This window comes from Phyllobates terribilis, unplaced genomic scaffold (genome assembly GCF_046119375.1).
Source record: "Phyllobates terribilis strain yellow unplaced genomic scaffold, ASM4611937v1 Scaffold_1__5_contigs__length_1240528914, whole genome shotgun sequence".
In the NCBI taxonomy this organism is placed as follows: Eukaryota; Metazoa; Chordata; class Amphibia; order Anura; family Dendrobatidae; genus Phyllobates; species Phyllobates terribilis.
In genome coordinates this window covers 382269396-382290602 of record NW_027362761.1, presented here as the reverse complement: position 1 = coordinate 382290602, position 21207 = coordinate 382269396, and the positions used below count along the sequence as shown (strand labels likewise).

General features: G+C 41.5%; 1 protein-coding gene across 6 annotated transcripts in view; it reads right to left on the bottom strand.

Moving 5' to 3' along the window:
• The window catches only part of LOC141264079 (uncharacterized), a 127310-nt gene that overhangs the window by 81333 nt on the left and 24770 nt on the right, over positions 1-21207 (bottom strand). For 4 of the 6 annotated variants that reach the window (XM_073676422.1, XM_073676423.1, XM_073676424.1 and 1 more), the window contains 2 exons: positions 13546-13632; positions 4576-4686 (listed from right to left, as the gene is read on the bottom strand). In XM_073676422.1, coding sequence (XP_073532523.1) covers positions 4576-4686; positions 13546-13632 — 198 coding nt within the window. The remainder of the gene's footprint in view (positions 1-4575; positions 4687-13545; positions 13633-21207) is intronic. The other 2 variants (XM_073676426.1, XM_073676432.1) reach the window with 1 other exon arrangement.

Below are 21207 nucleotides of genomic sequence, written 5' to 3'. Positions count from 1 at the left end.
CGACAACAATGGGAGAGTTCTAAAGGGTATTCAAATCACAGTAGAGTTCCAAGAACAATAGGAGGGTTCTAAAAGGTTATCTAAGTTACAATAGAATTCCGAGAACAATGGGAGAGTTCTACTGGGCTTTCAAACAATAGTAGCATTGTCATGCAAGGTGAGAGAAGGAACAAGTGTACAACGACGGTAAAAGGGGGAAGAGAGCCAAACTACTAGAAAAAGGGGAAGTGGAGACCCCTAGGCAGATCTAATATCACCCTAATTACCCTATCGTCCCTATATAGGTTCCACAGTATCGCAGAGCAGGAATCCTAATCCCTGAATGTCCACAGAGCTTGGCCCTAGGTAGGGAGAGGGATGGGGTGAACACTAGTCAGGCCCCACTGTAACAAAAGACACCAAGGTAAACAAACAAAGGGGATACACTTAGCTTGAGAAGACACCAGAGAGATAACGCCAACTGTCCTCCAAGGGAAGTCCAAGAAGAAACTAGCCAACTATTAGTACTCCAGGCATGGACAGAGGACTATCACCGGTGACTCTCTAGAGACACTGAGAGTTTTTAACTACCAAGCAAGGGTATGTCAATTAGCAGCAGAAGGTGGAGGTCGCTCCTGGGTCCTAAAGGAAGAAGGATATCACTACACTACAGAGATGAGAGAATCAAGAAGCCGTCTGCAATGCCAAGGCAGTGGCCTTCTACAGCCGGATCCAGGGCGACTGTCTGTCACACTTGATACACCCGTGACAACCATTCCAAGAACAATGGGATAGTTCTACTGGGTTTTCAAACTACAGGAGAATTACAAGAATAATGGAAGAGTTCTAAAGGGTTATTTAGATAACATTAGATTTCCAAGAACAATAGGACAGTTCTTCTGGATTATTTAAATATTAATAGAATTCTGAGAACAATGGGAGAGATCTAAAGGGTATTCAAACCAAAGTAAAGTTCCGAGAACAATAGGAGGGTTCTAAAGGGTAGTTTAAATAACAATAGAATTCCGAGAACAATGGGGGAGTTCTACTGGGTTTTCACACTACAGTAGAATTCCAAGAACAATAAGAGAGTTCTACAGGTTTATTTAAATAACAATAGAATTCTGAGAACAATAGGAGAGTTCTACTGGGTTTTCAAATTACCGTATATACTCGAGTATAAGCCGACCCGAGCATAAGCCGAGTTACCTAATTTTACGACAAAAAACTTGGAAAACGTATTGACTCGAGTATAAGCCTAGGGTGGGAAATGCTGCAGCTACTGGTAAATTTCCCCATCCTGGTAAGTATTGCCCACTCATCCCCAATCCTTGTATGCATTGCTCCCTCATCCCCAATCCTGGTATGCATGGCCCCCTCATCCCCAATCCTGGTATGCATGGACCCCTTCATCCAAAATCCTGGTATGTATGGCCCCCTTCATCACCAATCCTGGTATGCATGGCCCCCTTCATCCCCAATCCTGGTATGCATGGCCCCCTTCATCTCCAATCCTGGTATGCATGGCCTCCTCATCCCCCAATCGTGGTATGTATGGCACCCCTCATCCTCCAATTCTGGTATGCATGGCCTCCTCATCTCTCAATCGTGGTGTGTATGGCACCCTCATCTCCAATCCTGGTATGTATGGCCTCTTCATCCCTCAATCCTGGTATGTATGGCCCCATCACTGCACACATTAAAAAATAAACACTTACACTCACCTTCCTTCCTAACCTCTGCTCCAGCGCTGCGTCCTATTCTGCTGCAGCAGTTCATGTCAGCATCTGAGCAGCGCACGGCGTCACAGCTGATGTGAGCTGCCGGCATATTCACTCCTCTCCACTCCACGTCAGTGCGTATGCCCCGGCTCCTCCGCTGCCGCAACCCCCGCCCCTACTATCCACCAATGGAATTTCTATATACTCGAGTATTTACCCGAGTATAAGCCGAAAAAAATGTGCTGAAAAACTCGGCTTATACTCGAGTATATATGGTACATTAGATTTCAGAGAACAATAGGAGAGTTCTTCTGGGTTTTGAAACTACAGTAGAACTCCGAAAACAATGGTAGAGTTCTACAGCATTATTTAAATAGTTTTACAAGGTTATTTAAATAACAATAGAATTTTGAGAACAATGGGAGAGTTCTACAAAATTATTTAGATAACAATAGAATTCCGAGAACAACAGGAGAGTTCTACTGGGTTTTCAAGCAACAGTAGAGTTCCGAGAACAATAGCAGAGTTCAACAAGATTATATAAAAATCAATATAATTCTGAGAACAATGGAAGAATTCTACTGGGTTTTCAAACTACAGTAGAATTCCAAGAACAATCTGAGAATTTTATAGGGTTAATTAAATAATAATAGAATTCCGAGAATAATGGGAGAATTGTACTGGGTTTTCAAAATACTTGTACATTAGAATTTCCGAGAACAAAGGGAGAGTTTTACAGTGTTATTTAAATAACAAAAGAATTCCAAGAACAATAGGAGAGTTTTACTAGGTTTTCAAACTGCAGTAGAAATCTCCCATTGTTCCTAGAATTCTACTGGGTTTTCAAACTACAGTAGAATTCCGAGAACAATTGGAGAGTTGTACAGCGTTATTTAAATAACAATAGCATTCCGAGAACAATTTAAGAGTTCTACAGGGTTATTTAAATAACAGTAGAATTCAAAGAACAATTGGACAGTTCTCCTGGGTTTTCAAACTACAGGGTTATTTAAATAACAATAGAATTCTAAGAACAATAGGAGAGTTTTACTAGGTTTTCCAAGAACAATTTGAGAATTATACAGTTATTTAAACAACAACAGACTTCAGAAAACAATATGAAAGTTCTTCTGGGTTTTCAAACTACAGTAAAATTCCAAGAACAATGGGAGAGTTCTACTGGATTATTTATATATTAATAGAATTTCAAGAACAATGGAAGAGTTCAAAAGGGTATTCAAACCACAGTAAAGTTCTGAAAACAATAGGAGGGTACTACAGGGTTTTGTGACCTGGGCAGGTAAATAATGTTGCTCTTTTTTGCGGTGTTAATTCTTGAATTTTTTGGGAAAATTTAATTCCTCTTTCTGTGGCTTTGCTTTTAATATTAGTGTAGGGACTCACAAGTATGAGGAACCCTTGACGTGGTTGCAAGCTTGTGTATTTTTAATATATACACTAACTATTAATATTATGAATAAAAGTTAAGAGACCTTCTACCAAGTGTTTTTTAAGCGTTTCTGCAGCAGAATTGCCGCTGCACAAACACTTAAAAAACGCATAGTGGGCACACAGCCTAAGAGGGATAGTGTGGGAGTCATGTTTTGTGCAGAAAGCACAATGAATTGCAATTATTATTCAGGACACAGCAAGCACAGATATTATTATTCAGGAGTGCTGTAATGACACTATTCATTTTAAGGTCACAATGTTGGGATGTGCTACAGAAGAATGAAGAGAAAAGTTTGTAGAGATAAAGTGTGGATGTCCAAAGTCTTTATGATGTCTAGACCAGATGGAGTTGAAAGGCATGGGAATGATTTTAATCTGAGAAGCTGTCACCTATAAGGTACCTGTGTGTAAATATTACTTTGTGATACTGCTTGTGTCTAATCAGTACTGTGGTTCTTGTATGGCCCGCAGTCTGATGATAACAACAACTCCCAGTATCTCCTTACCATTGTTAAGGATATACTGACCCGAAATTGCAATTGATCACTGTACTAAGCTTGGTGCTGTATTCATGTACTGATGTTGGTGCTGGTAATGTATTCATGTACTGATGGTGGTTCTAAGCACATGTTCATGTACTGATGTTGGTGCTGGTGATGTATTCATGCTCTGATGTTGATTATGGCCATGTATTCATGTACTGATGGAAACAGTGATTTGTTCTGAATACTGCAATACCATTGTATTGCAGTATATAGTATAAGCGATCACGCAATCACAGATTCAAGTTCCCTAAGAGGGCTAAATAATAATGATTGTATATCTTAAAAGCAATGATGGAATTGCGATAGCTCACTGCAGGTTTAAATTGCACTGTGGGGAAGGGCGCATTTCAATTTTTGCCTCAGATAGCAGAAAACCTAGAATTGACCCAGGAGATAATTACTGCACAAATCATGGATAATTATATTTTAAGATTATTTATTTCTTTTTAACAAGGGGGAGTGACTAGGGCATGGGAAGGGGCATTTGAATTTCCTCCTGAAGCAACAGAAAATCTAGAATTGGCCCGGATTAATGTCCCACTTAGCGTGTGAATGTGTCGAGAGGGACATAAATCAACTACGGTAAATAGTGCGCATGATTGGAGAACATCAATGACTGCTCAGTGCTGTGACGGTGAGTGTTCGATGACTGGAAGGAAGCAAGGCATAACTTGAAGCTCATTGAACACAATGCATAATCTCCTACAGGGAGCCTCATAGTACTGGTTTGCTCATATAGGCTAAGGGACCTTTAGGGCCCCTCAAGGTTCCAAGGCCTGGGTGCAACCCCTGCAGCCACTATAGTTAAACCACAGTTTAAAAGGAATTTGAAATCTGAGAATAGCTGATTTATACAATAAAACAATGTAACCCCGCACCTCCTTTGCTGTTGCTCATAGCTTTGCGGATGTGATTCCTTACTCTTTCTGTAGTTACAGAGTCCAAATCGCTGTCAACAGTAACGGTATCAAAACTCATTAAAGGAACACCTTAAGGTAAGAAAAAAGTCACAGTCATTATCATTCTGTTGTCTGAAATCAGTAATCCAATCCATTTTCATAGGCTAGGTGACTTTGGAGGTGGCCATGAAAAGTTTCTATTTATTTGGTTGACTATCCATCAATATTTTGGGTAAAATACACCAGTCAACAAAATGTAAGCATATTGGAGTGGAATTGCCGTCCTATCTTACCACTCTCTATTTGCAGCATGCTACTGTGACACCCCAGGGGTCTGGTTGCCACAGTAATAGAGATATTATGTCTGCGAGCAAGTGGGAGGTTTCTCTGGTCAGGAGCCCTAAGCATGCAACACGGTCCGCCCAGACCTGGGAGGGGAGGAATCTGCCCTTATAAACTGGGTCTGGGGCGGGATTAGTGAGTGAAGCTGGAGACAGAGCATGCAGAACAAGCAGAGCAGTCAGAGCCTGGAGAGGGAAAGTGAGAACAGGAGCTCTGTAGGAGCAGCAGCTGAAGGCCAGGGGCTGTGAGCAGAGATATAGCTCGCCCTGGCTGAAGTTACTAAAACCGGACACAGGAGTCCGAGGCTGTGGGGACTGATATATACCCAGCAGCAGAAACCAACCGGCAGGGGATTCCAGGTCCTCTGGCCATAGAAGCCCGGAGGCTCAGTCACAAAGAAGGGACCAGCGCCGCCATCCAGGAGCGGAGGCTAACAGAAGGCCCCAAGTCACCAGCCATACGGGTGAGCACCACACGGTATACTCAAGGACGTGGGCTACTTGTAACCGCTGACAGCAAGGTAGCCAGGAAGAGTGCAGATAAACGGGGAGGCCTACAACTCCACCTGGCCAGGGGAACTCCTGCTTGCTCGCAGACTGACCAGGCCCCTTATACTAGCCAGTACTCTCGGGAGGGTCTGCCTTGTACCATCAGTAAAGACCCTGAACTGCACCTCACGTCTCTGTGATTCCTTGCCGCACCAGCACCATTAGCACTGGGACCCTCACACCATCACTCCCATCATCTCTCACATTAGCTGCCCTGAGGCAATACTTCTCCCGTGGGGAGTTATCCCATACTCGGCTGCGCAAACAACATCAGCCTCAGCGGTCGGCAGCGCAGCGGCGGTCCCCACTGACCGCAATCCACGGGTGGCGTAGTCGGACATTTGCTATACATTAAGACTGCCACTGGTTTGACCACCCTGGGCACGGACCGGGTCACCGCCACACGGAGACTACAACCCCCAGCATTCTACAACAGGTCCGGTTCCGGGTTCCCCTGCACAACACAGGCCCAGGGGGCGCGTCACTACATACAGTGGGGAGAATAAGCATTTGATACAATGCCGATATTGCAAGTTTTCCCACCTTCAAAGAATGTCTGTAATTTGGTCTGTAATTTTTATCGTAGGTACATTTCAACTGTGAGAGACATAATCTTAAAAAAAATACAGAAGATCACATTGTATGATTTTTACATAATTAATTTGCATTTTATTGCATGAAATAAGAATTTGATACAATAGAAAAATAGAATTTAATATTTGGTTACGAAACCTTTGTTTGCAATTACAGAGCTCAAATGTTTCCTATAGTTCTTGACCAAGTTTGCACACACTGCAGCAGGGATTTTGGCCCACTCCTCCATACATATGTTCTCCAGATAGTTCAGGTTTCGGGGCTGTCGTCGGGCAACATTGAGTTTCAGCTACCTTCACAGATTTTCTATTGAGTCCAGGTCTGGAGACTGGCTAGGCCACTCTAGGACCTTGAAATGCTTCTTAAGGAGCCGCTCCTTAGTTGCCCTAGCTGTGTGTTCCAGGTAATATTCATCCTTGGAGACCCAGAGACCCAGCCACGACCCATCTTCAATGCTCTTACTGAGGGACGGAGGTTGTTGGCCAGAATCTCGGGGTATATGACCCCATCCATCCTGCCTTCAATATGGTGCAATTGCCCTTTAGCCTTTGCAGAAAAGCATTCCCCCACCATACTTCACGGTTGGACAGTGTTCTTGGAGTTGTACTCATCCTTCTTCTTCCTCCAAACATGGCGAGTGGAGTTAATACCAAAAGTTCTATTTTGGTCTCATCTGACCACATGACTTTCTCCCATGCTTCCTCTGGATCATCCAGATGATCATTGCTGAACTTCAAACGGGCCTGGACAAGTGCTGACATGAGCAGGGGGACCTTGCGCACCCTGCATGATTTTAAACCATGACGGTGTAGTGTGTTACTAACGGTAATGTTTGAGACTGTGGTCCCAGCTCTCTTCAGGTCAGTGATCAGGTCCTCCCATGTAGTTCTGGGCTGATTCCTGACCTTTCTCAGAATCATTCTTACCCCGCAAGGCGAGATCTTGCATGGAGCCCCAGACTGAGGAAGATTGACAGTCATCTTGTGTTTCTTCCATTTTTTAATAATTGTGCCAACAGTTGTTTCCTTCTCACCAAGCTGCTTGCCTATTGTCCTCATCCCAGCCTTGTGCAGGTCTACAATTTTGGCCCTGGAGTCCTTAGACAGTTCTTTGGTCTTGGCCATGGTGGAGAGGTTAGAGTGTGATTGAGTGTGTAGACAGGTGTGTTTTATACAGGTGACAAGTTCAAATAGGTGCAATTAATACAGGTAATGAGTGCAGAGGAGGAGAGGTTCTTAAAGAAAATCTAACAGGTTTGTGAGAGCCAGAATTCTTGCTGGTTGGTAGGTGATCAAATATTTATTTCATGCAATAAAATGTAATTTAATTATTTAAAAATCATACAATGTGATTTTCTGTTTTTTTTATTTTTAGATTCTGTCTCTCACAGTTGAAGTGTACCTACAATAAAAATTACAGACCTCTCCATTCTTTGTAGGTGGGAAAACGTGCAAAATCTGCAAAGTATCAAATACTTAATTTCCCCACTACATATGCAGGTAAGACAATAAGCAGGTAGCAGCAGAGATCCAGCCTGGAATGAGACTGGATTACAGAAATGATACACAATGCAATGTCAGAGATATGTAATAGTCTATCTGCCAAGATTTCCAAAACTGTAATTGAGAGACACAGAAGGACAAAAAATAGCATAGAACTATAGAAAAGTGCTAAAGAAAGTAAGAAACGCTATGTATAAGATATTTCAGGTCATAGACATTAGATAAATGTCAATGTATCCACTGACTACATGATGCCTATGGGCTCAGCCAAGCAGTCACCCTTCATCAGGACAAAACAGCTTGGGTTTTCATCTATTCAATTCAGTGCTGGGTGACAGACACTACTCCTTTATTACAAACAACATACAATATCTGTTCCACTAAATGGGCCTAATTAAAGGGGTTGTCCACTACTTTGATCTTTGGAACAGATCGTCAATATCAGATCAGTGGTGGGGTTGACACCCATTGCAGAAACTGCAGCTCAGCTCCTATTCAACTGAAACATGGCAAGGCCACTACACAATGTACGAGGCTGTGATGTTATATCCACTGTACAGTGTTTACATCCAGCTGCCGAGTGGTGGTCCTGGGTGTCAGGTCCCCAAGGATTTGATATTGATTACTTATCCTAGGATTGGATAGGTTGTCAGTTTTAAAGTACTGGACAACTCTTTTAAGAGGGAGTTCGGAAAATATTTAACGTGGTTGTCTACTACTCAGACAACCCATTCTCAATCTTTAAATTTCACCATGTAAAATAATAGCAGCTATACTCGCCTCCGATTCGGGCGCCATTCCAACTATGTCGGCGCTTGGTCTTTCCAGGGCAGAAGCTCTCGCTTTTTCCGGGTGTCAGTTTCGTTCAGAGGAAAAAAAGAGTGAAGCAACTGCTGATTGGCTGCAGGGCTCGCGTGATATAACAATGTCACACAAGCCATGGGAGAGCAGGCTTCAACATCACTGAACGGCGCTCTCACCGGAGGAGAGTGTAAATGTTATTATTTTACATGGGGGAAATATAGTCATTGAGAAGGGGTTGTCTGAGTAGTGGACAACCACTTTAACGTATGTGCACAGTATATGTAAGGTGGCATGTAAAAGTCTGGGCATCCCTGGTGAAAATTACTGTTAGTGTGAATAGTTAAGCAAGTTGAATACGAAATGATCTCTAAAAGGCCTAAAGTTAAAGTTGACACATTTCTTTTGTATTTTAAGCAACAAAAAAAAAATATTCACATTTTTTCATTTTAAAGTTACAAAAAGCAAGATGGGCTGATGCAAAAGTTTGGGCATCTTTGGAGATTTGCGTGCTCAGATAACTTTGACCAAGGTTTCAGACCTTAATTAGCCTGTTAGGGTTATGACTTGTTCACTATCATCGTTAGGAAAGGACAGGTGATGAAAATTTCCCAGCTTTACAAAAACCCAGCCTCCTCTGACCTGCCAAAAAACAGCAGCCATGGGTTCTTCTAAGCAGCTGCCTAGCACTCTGAAAATGAAAATGTTGGAGGCCCATAAAGCAGGAGAAGGCTATAAGAAGACAGCAAAGCAATTTCAAGATGCCCTTTCTTCAGTTTGAAATGTAATTAAAGGGAATCTGTCACCCCCTGGCACTTATCTGACCTCCAATATGGGCATATAAGTGATAGAAATGTAAATCTATACCTACCTGTATGCCTAATATTAGAGGTCTTGTTGCTGAGAAATGTCTTTTTATTCAATCGAGTTTCTGAAACTTGCAGGCCCAGGGCCCTGAAGAAATCCCCGCCTACTGTGGTAATTCCAATGTTTCCCTCCCCCCCCTGCATGTCACAGTGCCCGGATTTGGCCATGGCAACTGCACATCACAGGGCACTGTGACGTGCAGGGGAGGGGGGAAACATTATAATTACCATAGTAGGCGGGGATTTCTTCAGGGCCCTGGGCCTGCAAACGTCAGAAACTCGATTGAATTAAAATTCATTTCTCCGCAACAAGACCTCTAATATGAGGCATGCAGGTAGGTATAAATTTACATTTCTATCACTTGTATGCCCATATTAGAAGTCAGATAAGTGCCAGGGGGTGACAGAATCCCTTTAAGAAATGGCAATTAACAGGAACAGTTGAAGTCAAGATAGGGTCTGGACGTCCAAGCAAAATTTCAGAGAGAGCTGCTTGTAGGATTGCTAGAGAGGCAAATTAGAACCCGAGCTTGATGGCAAAAGACCTTCAGAAATATTTAGCAGGCTCTGGAGTTGTGGTACATTGTTCTACTGTTCAGAGACACCTGCACAAATATATGGAAAAGTCATCAGCAGAAAACCTCTCCCGCATCCTGATGAAAGGTATGGGTGGAGAAAAAAGGGCACAGAATTTCAGGAAAAGAACATCTCGCCAACCAGTGGATCAATCATGCTTTGGGGTTGTGTTGCAGCCAATGGCACAGGGAACATTTCACGGGTAGAGGGAAGAATGAATTCAATGAAATTTCAAGAAATTCTTGATGTCTTGATGCAAACATAACACCTGTAAAAAAGCTGAAGTTGAAAGGAGGATGGCTTCTACAAATGGATGATGATTCTAAACACATGTCAAAATCCACAATAGACTACCTCAAAAGGCGCAAGCTGAAGGTTTTACAATGGCCCTAACAGTCTCTTGACCTGAACATGATTGAAAATCTGTAGCTATAAGTCAAAATAGCAGTACATGCAAGACGACCCAGGAATCTCACAGAACTGGAAGAATTTTCCAAGAAAGAATTAATGAAATTCTCTCAAACAAGAATTGAAAGACTCTTGGCTGGCTACAAAAAGCATTTACAAGCTGTGATACTTTTAAATGGGGGTGCTACTAGGTATTAACCATGCAGGGTGCACAAACTTTTGCATAGGCTCATTTACCTTTTTGTAAATTTTAAAATTTAAAACATGAAAATATATAGTGTATTTTTCAGACTATAAGACGCACTGGATGATAAAACGCACTTAAGGTTTAGAGGAGGAAAATAGAAAAAAATTGAAGCAAAAAAATGTGCTCGTGATGCAGTGTTATGGTGGTGGTGGGGATTTGTTGCTGACACTGTTATAGGGGTAATGTCCCCCAATTCTGTACTAATATCCCCCATCCTGTTATATATATATATATATATATATATATATATATATATATATATGTCTCCATCCTGGTATATATGGCGCCCTCATCCTGATATATATGTCCCCATCCTGGTGTATATGATCCCCATCCAGGTATACATGGCCCCCACTCCCCATCCAGGTATACATGGCACCCCGTCCTGGTATACATGGCACCCCCATCCTGGTATACATGGTCCCCCCATCCTGGTATACATGGCCTCAATCCCATCCCCATCCTGGTATACATGGCCTCCTCCCATCCCCATCCTGGTATACATGGCCTCCCTCCCACCCCCATCCTGGTACACATGGCCCCAATCCCATCCCCATCCTGGTACACATGGCCTCCATCCCCATCCTGGTACACATGGCCTCCATCCCATCCCTGTCCTGGTAGACATGGCCTCCATCCCATCCCCATCCTGGTATACATGGCCTCCATCCCATCCTCATCCTGGTATACAAGGCCCCCATCTCGGTATACATGGCCCCCATAACCATCCTGGTACACATGGCCCAGATCCCCATCCTGGTATACATAGCCCCCATCCTCATTCTGGTATACATGGCCACCATTCCCATCCTGGTATACATGTCCCCATCGCCATCCTGGTATATATGGCCCCCATCACCATCCTGGTATACATGGTCCCCATCCTGGTAAGCATGGTCCCCATCCCCTTCCAGGCATACATGGTCCCCCATCTTGGTATACATGGTCCCCCATCCAGGTATACATGGCTCCCATCCCAATCCTGGTATACATGGTCCCCCATCCTGGTAGGCATGATCCCTATCCCCTCCTTCCAGGCATACATTGTCCCCCATCCTGGTATGCATGGCCCCTATCCCCATCCTGGTACACATGGTCCCCCATCCAGGTATACATGGCTCCCATCCCCATTCTGATATCCATGGTCCCCTATCCCTATCCTGGTATACATGGTCCCCCATCCCCATCCTGGTGTACATGGTCCCCCATCCTGGTATACATAGCCCCCATCCATATCCTGGTATACATGGCCTCCATCCCATCCTCATCCTGGTATACATGGCACCCATCCCCATCCTGGTATACATGGCCCCCATCTCGGTATACATGGCCCCCATAACCATCCTGGTACACATGGCCCAGATCCCCATCCTGGTATACATAGCCCCCATCCTCATTCTGGTATACATGGCCCCCATTCCCATCCTGGTATACATGTCCCCATCGCCATCCTGGTATATATGGCCCCCATCACCATCCTGGTATACATGTCCCCATCGCCATCCTGGTATATATGGCCCCCATCACCATCCTGGTATACATGGTCCCCATCCTGGTAAGCATGGTCCCCATCCCCTTCCAGGCATACATGGTCCCCCATCTTGGTATACATGGTCCCCCATCCAGGTATACATGGCTCCCATCCCCTTCCAGGCATACATTGTCCCCCATCCTGGTATGCATGGCCCCCATCCCCATCCTGGTACACATGGTCCCCCATCCAGGTATACATGGCTCCCATCCCCATTCTGATATACATGGTCCCCTATCCCTATCCTGGTATACATGGTCCCCCATCCCCATCCAGGTATACATGGTCCCCCATCCTGGTATACATAGCCCCCATCCATATCTTGGTATACATGGCCTCCCATCCTGGTATACACTCCCCCCATCCTCATCCTGGTATACATGGTCCCCCATCCTGGTATACATGGTCCCCCATGCCCATCTTGGTATACATGGTCTCCCATGCCCAACCTGGTATACATGGTCCCCCACGCCCATCCTAGTATACATGGCCCCCATCCAGGTATACATGGCCCCCCATCCCCAACCTGCTATATATGGCCCCCATCACGCATGCACACATAAAAAAATAAAAAATAATACTCAATTTCCATCCGCTCCCTCGCAGCACTGCGTCCTGTTCTGATGCCAGCAGCTGATTTCAGAGTTTAAGCAGCACATGACGTCACTGCCATGCGCCCCCACATGCCGACGTCAGCTGCTGGAATATTCACTGTTCCCCACACCCGGGACTATGGGCGTGTGGAACAGTGAATATTCATTCTTTTTATTAGCGGGCACACTGTTAGCCGCAGCCGCCGGCTTCTGCAGCTGCTGGGTGATCACGTGTGTCCGCTATTAAAGAGAATGAATATTCACTGCTCTCCACTTCCATAGTCCCTCCCACCTCTTGGTGCCGACTTCAGTGCATAGAGTTGGGCGGGACTATAGGCATGGGGAGCAGTGAATATTCATTCTCTTTATTAGCAGGCACACTGTTTGCTGTATTCTCCAGCTCCTGCAGCGGCTGGTAGAACATGTATGCCCACTATTAAAGAGCATGAATATTCACTGCTCTCAACTTCCATAGTCCCGCGCACCACTCAGCGCAGGCTTCAGTACATATAGGTGGGTGGGACTATGGGTGTGGGGAGCAGTGAATATTCATTCTCCTTAACAGCAGGCACAGTGTTAGCTGCAGCAGCCAGCTCCTGCCTCCTGTGACCCGCTCCGCCAACGCTGCCACTTACCCCCACAGCCACACTATAAGTTACATCTGGACTATAAGACGCACCCCCTACTTTCCTCCAAAATTTTGAACAAAAAAAGTGTGTCTTATAGTCCAAAAAATACGGTATATATTGTTTTTGCCTAAAATACAAAGGAAATGTGTCATCTTTAACTTTAGGCCTTTTAGAGATCATTTCATCTTCAACTTGCTTAACTGTTCACAATGCTGTAATTTTGACCAGGGGTGTCCAAACTTTTACATGCCATTGTATGTAACCTCAATTGAACAGGAATAACAAATACTATCGTGGTAATGTATTACTTACCAGCCACATGTTTGTATGCAGTACTTTTGTTGTCTTTGGTCAATGAGGAGTCCACAGGGATTATATCTTCCACTTGATCATTTTGTTCTGTGAACATATAATCAAAGACAAAGGTTATCACAAACATAGTGTCTATTCCTAAACATAAGGATGGATAATAAACAAGTCATTAAAATAAGTAACTTTTTCCACTAGCTGTATTCCCTTTGACCCCATTTTATCCCCCTGTTTTCACCTTCATGACCAGGTCAAATTTTACCATTCTGACCAGTGTCACTTTATTAGGTAATAACTCTGGGAAGCTTCAACGGATCCCGCTGATTCTGAGACAGTTTTTTCGTGACATATTGTACTTCATGATAGTGGTAAAATTTCTTCGATATGACTTTGCGTTTATTTGTGGAAAAAAATGGAAATTTGGCAAAAATTTTGAAACTTTTTCAATTTTGAAACTTTTACTTTTTATGCCCTTAAATCAGAGAGTTATATCACACAAATGTCACACATGTCTACTTTACATAAGCACCATTTTTTAAAAAGTAATTTTTTTTTGTTCGGAAGTTAGAAGGGTTAAAAGTTGACCAGTGATTTCTAATTTTTCCAGCAATATTTACAAAACCATTTTTTTAGGGACCACATCACATTTGAAGCGACTTTGAGGGGCCTATGACAGAAAATACCCAAAAGTGACACCATTCTAAAAACTTCAGCCCTCAAGGTGCTGAAAACCACATTTAAGAAGTTTACAGTAACAGGAAAAAAATAAATCCCAAAATTTGTTGTGTAATTTCTCCTGAGAATGCAGATACCCCATATTTGGGAAAAAAAACACTGTTTGGGCGCACAGCTGGGTTCGGAAGGGAAGGAGCGCCATTTGACTTTGTGAATGTAAAATTTGCCGGAATGATTAGCGGACGCCACGTCGTGTTTGGAGAGCCCAACACAGTGAAAACCGCCCACAAGTGACACCATTTTGGAAACTAGACCCATCAAGGATCTTATCTAGATGTGTGCTGAGCACCTTGAACCCCCAGGTGCTTCACAGAAGTTCATAACGTACAGCCGTGAAAATAAAAAAAAAATAAAAAATCAAATTTTTCCCACAAAAATGTTATTTTAGCCCCAAAGTTTTTATTTCCACAAGGGTAACAGGAGAAAATGGAACCAAAAATTTGTTGTGCAATTTCTTCTGAGTACGCAGATACCCTATTTGTGGGGCTAAACCACTGTGACGTTTTGAACCGCAGACTTTGATAGATTGGTCTGCCAGTGTCATGTCTCGTTTGGAGAGCCCCTGAAGTGCCTAAACAGTGTAAACCCACCACAAGTGACCCGATTTTGGAAACTAGACCCCGAAAGGAATTTATCTAACTTTGTGGTGAGCAACTTGAACTCACAGATGCTTCACAAAATTTTACAACGTTGATCTGTGAAAATGAAAAAAAATTATATTTTTCCCACAAAAATGCTGTTTTACCCCCAAATCTTTTCATTTTCACAAGGATAGCAGGAGAAAATGAACCTCAAAATTTGTTTTACAATTTCTCCTGAGTACACCGATACCCCATATGTACTCGAAAACTACTTTTGAATGAACAAAAATCAGCAATTTTGGAATTTTTTTTTTTTATGCCGTTCCGCATGTGGTAAAATTGATAAGGCAGCTTTATTTTTCGGGTCAGTACGATTACAGCGAAACCACATTTATATAGTTTTTTTGTGTTTTGGTGCTTTTACACAATAAAAACAATTTTATAGAAAAAAAAGTTATTTTTGCATCACTTTATTTTGAGAGCTATAACTTTTTTATTTTTCAGCTGATGGAGCTGTATAGCGGCTTCTTTTTCCGGGACAAGATGACGTTTTCAGCGATACCATTTTTATTGACATTCGTCTTGTTGATCGAGTTTTATTCCACGTTTTGTTCGGAGGTATGATCGCGGTATGTTAATTTTTTTTACGGTGTTCACTGAAGGGGTTAACCGGAGGGACAGTTCTATAGGTTGGGTCGTTCCGGGCACGGCGATTCCAAATATGTGTGGTGTTTTTTTTTCATAAAAATATTTATTTATGGGTACTATATATATATATATATATATATATATATATAGTCCTTTCAAAAAGAGTTTACAGCTGTTTCCTTATCATCAAAGGCAGGATTACAATGGCAGGTAACATCTCTTTACACAGCTGATAACACAGGATCCACCATTCATAATAGGCACTGTCACAACTCTCCCTGCTCCCTCTCTCTTCACAATGACCATGGCACATGCTCATTAAATGCTTCAATACAAGATATAAGGGTCTGAGTCTGTTCATTGCTGCTAATGTACAGTGGGTACGGAAAGTATTCAGACCCCTTTAAATTTTTCACTCTTTGTTTCATTGCAGCCATTTGGTAAGTTCTAAAAAGTTCATTTTTTTCTCATTAAAGTACATCCAACCTGATGGAACTGGAGAGGATCTGCAGGGAAGAATGGCAGAGGATCCCCAATTCCAGGTGTGAAAAACTTGTTGCATCATTCCCAAGAAGACTCATGGCTGTACTAGCTCAAAAGGGTGCTTCTACTCAATACTGAGCAAAGGGTCTGAATACTGATGAACATGTGATATTTCAGTTTTTCTTCTTTAATAAATTTGCAAAAATTTCTACATTTCTGTTTTTTTTTCAGTCAAGATGGGGTGCAGAGTGTACATTAATGAGAAAAAAATGAACTTTTTAGAATTTACCAAATGGATGCAATGAAACAAAGAGTGAAAAATATAAAGGGGTCTGAATACTTTCCGTACCCACTGTACATGTGTAATTTATGAAACAGGAAGTTAGAGTCTAAAAAAGCCCCAGAAGCCAATGTGAAAATGCAAGATTTCTAATTTTTCACAATTGTGTAATGGGAAAAAAAAACAATGCAAAAAAATATTTCCCTAATTATTGTGCTTGTTGATTTACAATCTTTCTTAATGCTATCATCATATCTGACAATGACACAAGAACCTCCCTTCCGATGCAACTTCCCAAGCTTGCGGTACATAGAAAACTGGCCAAAAACAATGCATACGTAGGAACAGTGTCCTTTTTTTCCTGAAGATACACGAATGTCCTCACATGCAAATTACTTGAATAAAATATTTTCAGCAAAAAGTCTGTTAGGTATCAAATGTATACAAGAAAAAACTATGTCTAAAGCAAAAAATATACATAATCTGAACACAAATACGAATAACAACCTGGATATCACTGAGATAACAGTAATTTATATGGAATTATTGCAGTAGTAATCATGTCACAATTTACCAGAAAGATTTCATCGTAACCCCTTCACGCCACAGCCAATTTTCGTTTTTTCCTCCCCTTATTCCAAGTCCCATAATTTTTTTACTTTTCCGTCCACACAGCCGTATGAGGACTTGTTTTTTTGCACGATGAGTTTTTCTTTTGAATGACACCATTCATTTTATCATGTGATGAACTGGAAAGTGGGAAAAAATCCAAGTGCGGTGAAATTGCAAAAAAAAGTGCAATTCCACAATTGTATTTTTTTATTTTATTTACCATGTTCACTATATGGTAAAACTGGCCTGGCAATATGATTCTCCAGGTCAGTACGATTACACTGATACCAAACATGTATAGCTGTTTTTTTTTATTTTAGAAGTGAAAAAAAATTGGAAATTTGTCATAAAAAAATAAAATAATTCTGCTTGTGTCACCATTTCTGAGGCCCGTAACATTTTACATTTTCGGGATCTGGGGCTGTGTGAGGGCTTATTTTTTTGTCCCCTGAGCTGACGTTTTCACTGATAACATTTTGGAGTAGACATGATGTCTGGCTTTTACTGCATCTTATTGCAATGTTGTGGAGGCCAAAAAAACGTAATTCTGGCATTTCAATTTTTTTCTCTCTACACTGTTTACCGATCAGATGAATTTATTTTATATTTTGATAGAACGGACTTTTACAAATGCAGCAATAACAAATATGTGTATTTTTTTTTTTATTGTTTTATTTTTAGTAGCGGGGTGATTTTAACTTTTATATATTTTTTATTTTTAAAAACTTTTTTTTCACTTTTTACTCTATTTGTTAGTCCCCTTAGGGAACTTGAACCTGTGATCGTCCAATCGCTTGTACTATACATACCAGTGCTTAAAGGGGTTGTCCGGTCAAAAGTCATAAGTCTCCAGTCACTCTGTGTGACTGCAGACTTATGAATTCCCCCAGCGCAGGCTCTGTGCACTGCGGGGATTCACCGGTATGAGACCTGATAACGGAGGGTATGTACAGTACAGACCAAAAGTTTGGACACACCTTCTCATTTAAAGATTTTTCTGAATTTTCATGAGTATGATAATTGTACTTTCACACTGAAGGCATCAAAACTATGAATTAACACATGTGGAATTATATACTTAACAAAAAAGTGTGAAACAACTGAAAATATGTCTTAAATTCTAGGTTCTTCAAAGTAGCCACCTTTTGCTTTGATGACTGCTTTGCACACCCTTGGCATTCTCTTGATGAGCTTCAAGAGGTAGTCACCGGAAATGGTTTTCACTTCACAGGTGTGCCCTGTCAGGTTTAATAAGTGAGATTTCTTGCCTTATAAATGGGGTTGGGACCATCAGTTGTGTTGTGCAGAAGTCAGGTGGATACACAGCTGATAGTCCTACTGAATAGACTGAATTTGTATTATGACTGAATTTTTGAAAGTCATGAAAATACAGAAAAATCTTTAAATAGGAAGATGTGTCCAAACTTTTGGTCTGTACTGTATATTTACTTCATATGTCGGGAAGGGGTTAAAGGCAATCTGTCACCAGGATTTTGCTATTTAATCTGAGAGATGCATGATTTAGAAGGCATGTGACACCTAGTCCTGTCGTGATAATCTCTTGCTAATACAGTTATATGAAAAAATTTGGGCACCCCTATTAATCTTAAGCTTAATGTTTTATAAAAATTGGTGTTTTTGCAACAGCTATTTCAGTTTGATACTTGTAATAACTGTTGGACATAGTAATGTTTCTGCCTTGAAATGAGGTTTATTGTACTAATAGAAAATGTGCAATCTGCATTCAAACAAAATTTGACAGGTGCATAAGTATGGGCACCTCACCAGAAAAGTGACATTAATATTTAGTAGATCCTCCTTTTGCAAAAATAACAGCCTCTAGTCACTTCCTGTAGCTTTTAATGATTTCCTGGATCCTGGATGAAGGTATTTTTGACCATTCCTCTTTACATAACAATTCCAGTTCAGTTAAGTTTGATGGTCGCCGAGCATGGACAGCCCTCTTCAAATGATCCCACAGATGTTCAATGATATTCAGGTCTGGGGACTGGGATGGCCATTCCAGAACATTGTAATTGTTCCTCTGCATGAATGCCTGAGTAGATTTGGAGCGGTGTTTTGGATCATTGTTTTGCTGAAAGATCCATCCCCTGCGTAACTTCAACTTTGTCACTGATTCTTGAACATTATTGTCAAGAATCTGCTGATACTGAGTGGAATCCATGCATCCCTCAACTTTAACAAGATTCCCGGTGCCGGCATTGGCCACACAGCCCCAAAGCATGATGGAACCTCCACCAAATTTTACTGTGGGTAGCAAGTGTTTTTCTTGGAATGCTGTGTTTTTTTGCCGCCATGCATAATGCCTTTTTGTATGACCAAACAACTCAATCTTGGTTTCATCAGTCCACAGGACCTTCTTCCAAAAAGAAATTGGCTTCTCTAAATGTGCTTTTGCATACCTCAGCCGACTCTGTTTGTGTCGTGCTTGCAGAAATGGCTTCTTTCGCATCACTCTGCCATACAGCTTCTCCTTGCGCAAAGTGCGCTGTATAGTTGACCGATGCACAGTGACACCATCTGCAGCAAGTTGATGCTGCAGCTCTCTGGAGGTGGTCTGAGGATTGTCCTTGACTGATCTCACCATTCTTCTTCTCTGCCTTTCTGATGTTTTTCTTGGCCTGCCACTTCTGGCCTTAACAAGAACTGTCCCTGTGTTCTTCCATTTCCTTACTATGTTCCTCACAGTGGAAACTGACAGGTTAAATCTCTGAGACAGCTTTTTGTATCTTTCCCCTGAACAACTATGCTGAATAATCTTTGTTTTCAGATCATTTGACAGTTGTTTTGAGGAGCCCATGATGCCACTCTTCAGAGGAGATTCAAACAGGAGAACAACTTGCAAGTGGCCACTTTAAGTAGCTTTTCTCATGATTGCATACACCTGGCTATGAAGTTCAAAGCTCAATGAGGTTACAAAACCAAAAAAAGTGCTTTAGTAAGTCAGTAAAAAGTAGGTAGGAGTATTTAAAACAAGAAAATGATAAGGGTGCCCATACTTATGCACCTGTCAAATTTTGTTTGAATGCAGATTGCACATTTTCTCTTAGTACAATAAACCTCATTTCAAGGCAGAAACATTACTGTGTCCAACAGTTATTACATATATCAAACTGAAATAGCTGTTGCAAAAACACCAATTTTTATAAAACATTAAGCTTAAGATTAATAAGGGTGCCCAAACTTTTTCATATAACTGTAAAACACTGATTTTATTGAATCAGCAACCTACAGCCTAGTATGTGACACATCACTGGAATTGGACTCCCAGCACCTACACAGTGCTGCTCTCAGATTACATAGCAAAGATCTGGTGACAGTTTCCCTTTAAAGGGAGAAGACAATGATGAACTGTCACCTTTGTACTGCTGCCATTACCAATAAACCTTGTACAGGGCTACATAAGTAGTAAGGTAACCAGGGTTGCACCCTGGGGTAATATATTATTTACTTTTAATCATTAAATATTTTTAGTTAGATTGTGAATAGGGGGGGTAAGACCTGTATGTAACATGGACATCTCCATTCATAGGGCAGTTGTAGTGCTCCACTGATCTGTATTACATTCACATGAAGATTAATAACACAATCTCCACACAGTGCCCTTGACAATTTCTCACAAATTAACGAGAAAGTTAAATTAATGGTTGCAGCATCCTTGTGTGATGGTTTACCTACCACTGGGCTTTACTCTCTATTATGATACCACTATTTATTCCATATTATGTTCCTTTTGGGATATTATTTTTAATCAAATTTCTATGTAACAAACTGATGTATTAGTTTCTCGACATTTTTCTAATCAGGGTCCTGATTACAGACAAATACTGTCAATTACATAATATATTTTTTTCATTGCTGTTGTTTTTTTGTTGTTGTTTTTTTTTTTAAAAAAAACTTTTAATGACACAGCCAATTTTAATTTCTGCCTTGTCACTTTTTTTCTCCCTTTTTGCAAAGTGCCATAGCTTTTTTTATTTGTTCTGTCCATATAGCCGTGTTGGGGCTTTATTTTTTGGGGGATAGTTTGTAGTTTTGAATGACACCATTTATTTTCCCCATAGAGCATATGGGAAAATGAAGTGGGGGAGGGGGGGATGCAATTCTGCCATTATGTTTCGGGGTTTAATATTTACAGTCCAATTAAGGTGATACCAAACATGTATCGTTTTTTTTTATTGTTTTAATGGTTTAAAAAAATTGTGAACAAAATACGTGGTTTGTGTTGCCATTTTCCGAGATCTATACGTTTTTTATTTTTACGTTTTGTTAATGCCTATTTGCTGCATGGTTAGCTTGCATTTT